Source organism: Sander vitreus, chromosome 8, assembly GCF_031162955.1.
Source record: "Sander vitreus isolate 19-12246 chromosome 8, sanVit1, whole genome shotgun sequence".
In the NCBI taxonomy this organism is placed as follows: Eukaryota; Metazoa; Chordata; class Actinopteri; order Perciformes; family Percidae; genus Sander; species Sander vitreus.
The window spans coordinates 22,758,381-22,762,006 of record NC_135862.1 but is presented as its reverse complement, the minus strand read 5'-3'; the positions used below and the strand labels follow the sequence as shown (position 1 = coordinate 22,762,006).

At 47.7% G+C, this 3,626-nt stretch overlaps 1 protein-coding gene across 1 annotated transcript; it reads right to left on the bottom strand.

The window, feature by feature from the left end:
- Positions 1 to 231: 231 nt before the first annotated feature.
- On the bottom strand, positions 232 to 3,152 carry fjx1 (four-jointed box kinase 1). The gene has a single exon (XM_078257506.1). The coding sequence runs from the start codon at positions 2,735 to 2,737 to the stop codon at positions 1,454 to 1,456; it is 1,284 nt and encodes a 427-aa protein (XP_078113632.1). The 5' UTR covers positions 2,738 to 3,152; the 3' UTR covers positions 232 to 1,453.
- Positions 3,153 to 3,626: the final 474 nt, after the last annotated feature.

Here is a 3,626-nt window from a genome sequence, read left to right as displayed (position 1 = left end):
AAAAGAAACCAGATGATGTGCAGAACAGTGAGAGGCTGGTATGAATTAGGCCTTCAAAGGTTTAATCATTGGCTTTCCCTCTAATGTGCTCATAAGTCTAGAACCAGAAATCAGACACAGAGCTGTGTCCATAGTGGAACTAATAAGGAGAGGATGCTTCTAAAAGGGTCAAATTATAGAAAGATAGGGTTATGTGAAGTGAAAGCATGAGGCAAAATAATGCAGCTGACCTCCAGGACTGTACTTTTTCTCTTTAATACCTTTCACAGTTACAAATTCAACCTTTGAAAAACTGTAAACTAGGCTCTCCTCTGAGAGCGGAGAACTCATTAATTGTGGGCTTGGCCTCTCAGCAGCACAGGGAGTTTTCTTACTTTTTATCAGAATCGAATGAACCAAATATGCCATCCAGCCTTGGCCGTAGGTTGACCGTTTAATATTACCAGAGAGACAAATATGAAAAGCAGGTTTTCATATAGAAAGGGAACAGTAAACCCTTTTCAAAGGACGTCAAACGATGTCAGTTTTCTCCTTCACTTTATCATTCTGGGTGAGATTATGAAGGGGATTAGAGATTCCTGTTGTAGCGTGCCAAGGGTTGACATAAGGGCTCCTGGGGAACAGTGTGCCAGTGCAAGATATGTTTCTACAGCACAATGAGAGCACTGTAATGGGCAAGTACAGAGGCAGACTAGGTAAATATAAGATGCACTCTTATAAGGCAGTTAAGCACAAACTGCATACGAAACACGCAGTTAAATTAAATTACAGTGTATTTATCAAAAAGGACAAGAGATTTTGGAATGTTACAATGCACGTTAAATTAGTGGAGCGTCAAGTTTCCAAAACAGGTTGGCAGACAATATTTACAACCTACTTACAACATGTACAATGGGTATGATACACCTGTGACTGTAAGGCTGAATATGCAAAGCAAACACAATTACAGGAGTGCAGGTGCTGCGATGACAATGTACTGTGCAAACGAGTTTCTATTAAAAAAAAGCGAGCCCGATGTCAACAGAAATACAGTATTCAAGAACTTATGTTAAGGCTTAGGAGTTTATCACTAGGATTTTTGAACAAAAGTCAGGAATCCAAATACACATGAAGGGCTGCGTTATGATACCCTAGTCGCAAATATATCCTACTCTTTACATTTAATACCATTCGGTGGCGTAAGCATCATGGGGTGAAAGTAAGACAGAATAGACTGGTCATTCCTCTGTGTGAGGCATACAGTGGAAATCTCAACATGGAGCTTATAAACATGTGTCAAATGTACTTATTTATAAAGTAGGCAACACATTTATATTCACAAGAGGTAGTTCAGCTGGATATTCAAGAGAGTTTTGTGTAATGTGCATCAGTTAAGCACAGGTGTGCCAATCGCGTTTGAGGAGCTCATTATACCGTGCAGACCACAAACCCATCACCTGTGCATGCTGAATGTTCACAGCTGGCTGTACTTCCCTTTGCAATGCAAAATGTGTTTGTATAATCTGTCTATCCTGTTCTGGAGAACACCGGCGTGCTCGTCTGAAAGAAATCCTAATTCCAGAGACAAAGGCTCGCTGTCTCTGTAGAGCTCCAGCAGCCTTTTCCTAGCGTCTCTGCGCCTGTGCAGCTCCGCCACGCGCTGCATGGTCCTCTTTCTGAACACACACACGGAGCTCAGTACTGTATTGTGATATTTCTCCCACATGTTTAACACCCGAAAGCCGTGCACGAGTCCGGCCTCGTTGTCTATGAATACGAGGTCACCACGGGGTGTTCTGAGGAGGTTGTTGGTGTCCCTCTCCATTACGCGCGAATCCCACTGCAGGCTGAACAGATTGCTGACGAGTCTGTCGAAGTTTGCAGTCAGGTAGTCGAATAGAATCAGGTCGGTCCACTGCATTAGCTCCAGCAGCTCCGACGTCGTCTTGTCCCGGAGCTCCCCGAGCACAGGATGCAGCCCGCTGCTCTCCTGTCTGAGCGGCGCCGGTGTGACCACCCCGGTCAGGTTGGAGACCCACTCAGTGAGAGACACCACGGCTCGATCACTCCACTGTAAACCACCTATGCGCGTCCTCACAGCCGCCCATTGTTCACTGTCACTGTTCAGCTGGGACAGTATGAGAGGGGGCAGGTTTGTGATGCCGAGCAAACTGGCAAGGTAATATGTCAAAGTTTCTCCTTGCACCTGATCCGCGTTTATCCCGTAACGCACACAAGCTTTGGTCCCATCTGCAAAAGTGGCGAGCTGATTCGATATCCTGCCGCATCCAGGCTCCAGCTGCACTATTCTGTATGTCCTGGCTCTCTCTCGCCAAGCCTGAGCATAGTCCTCCGTGAAGCCCACGGGAAGGAGATCCTCCAGCCATTCACTCCAAAATATCCCATCCTCCACCGGGGAGCCTAACTTGACCGGGCCCTCCCGCAGCGCTGACCTCTTGTTATCCCCATTCACATGGTAATCTCGATTTCCTGCAGAGGCAGTTTGATCAGTGAGGTTTCGAGCCTCAAGTCTGCCCCCCAAGTGCGGTCTTTGTGCCGCTGGGACAGCGAGCAATGCCCGGAAAGTTTTGGCGGAGAGGTCCGCCGGGAGACCTTGGTAAAAAGACCCCCCGCCCGGTACTGAGAACCCCCGTTTGTGTCGCTCCAAACGGCTCTCCAGTGCGCTCCAGACATAGAAAACACTTGCAAGGGCGCACAGGAAAAGAAGAGCGAACAAGTTTGCGGAAACAGCCCTCATGGTGAAGACCACTCTTCCCCTTCGGAGACCCACAGCGCTCTGGCAGGTTCAAATAAGACAGCAAGAATGAATTTTCTTCAGACCACAGTTGAGCTGGAGCGGCTGTGAGCCGTGCGCGCCGTGTCCCGTACACCCCCCCAAGCGCCGCGGCTCACAGGCGAACTGTTTGAGATCACAGGAAGAAGAGGGTCTCCGAAACAGCGTGCTTCTCATCTCCCGTCCTGTTCAGATGCCTTGTCACATCACTCCTCTGCGGGAAACATAAAATTTCGGATCACCACAGCGGTTATCCTCTATTGAACGTTCTCCATTATCACCCACTGGCGTCGTAGGCTATAGACGCGTTCTGTCCGTGTGCACCTCTCCGTCTCTCATCGTCCTTTCTCTCTCCACCGGGCGCTGGGTGAGTTTGTGGTGGTGTAGGCTAGCAGAGAGACACTAGGCGGTGAGACACGTGACTCCAGTCCCGAGATGGTGGGCGGATCGTGGAAAGGAGGGTTCAGAGAGGAGCGGAGCAAGTGCACCGCACCGCGTTGTGTGTGTGTGTGTGTGTGTGTGTGTGTGTGTGTGTGTGTGTGTGTGTGTGTGTGTGTGTGTTTGTGTTATGAGAGAGGATTGTGTGGTATTGGCAAAGGCAGCCATTATGATAATTGATACCTGGGGCAGAACTACTTTGGAAATAATGTCACCATTTTAAACAAATTATATTTCGTGTCTGCGAAATATCCGTGTCAATGAGGTAAAGGCAAGCAGGGATGGGTGCCTGAACACAGTTTGCCCAAATTAATGCAAAACATTTGCCTACCTTTTTTATTCTATTTCTAATTTATGATCACCATAAAGTCATTAAGCACTAAGTCAAATCTGCACCTTTTCTTTTATTGTTTTG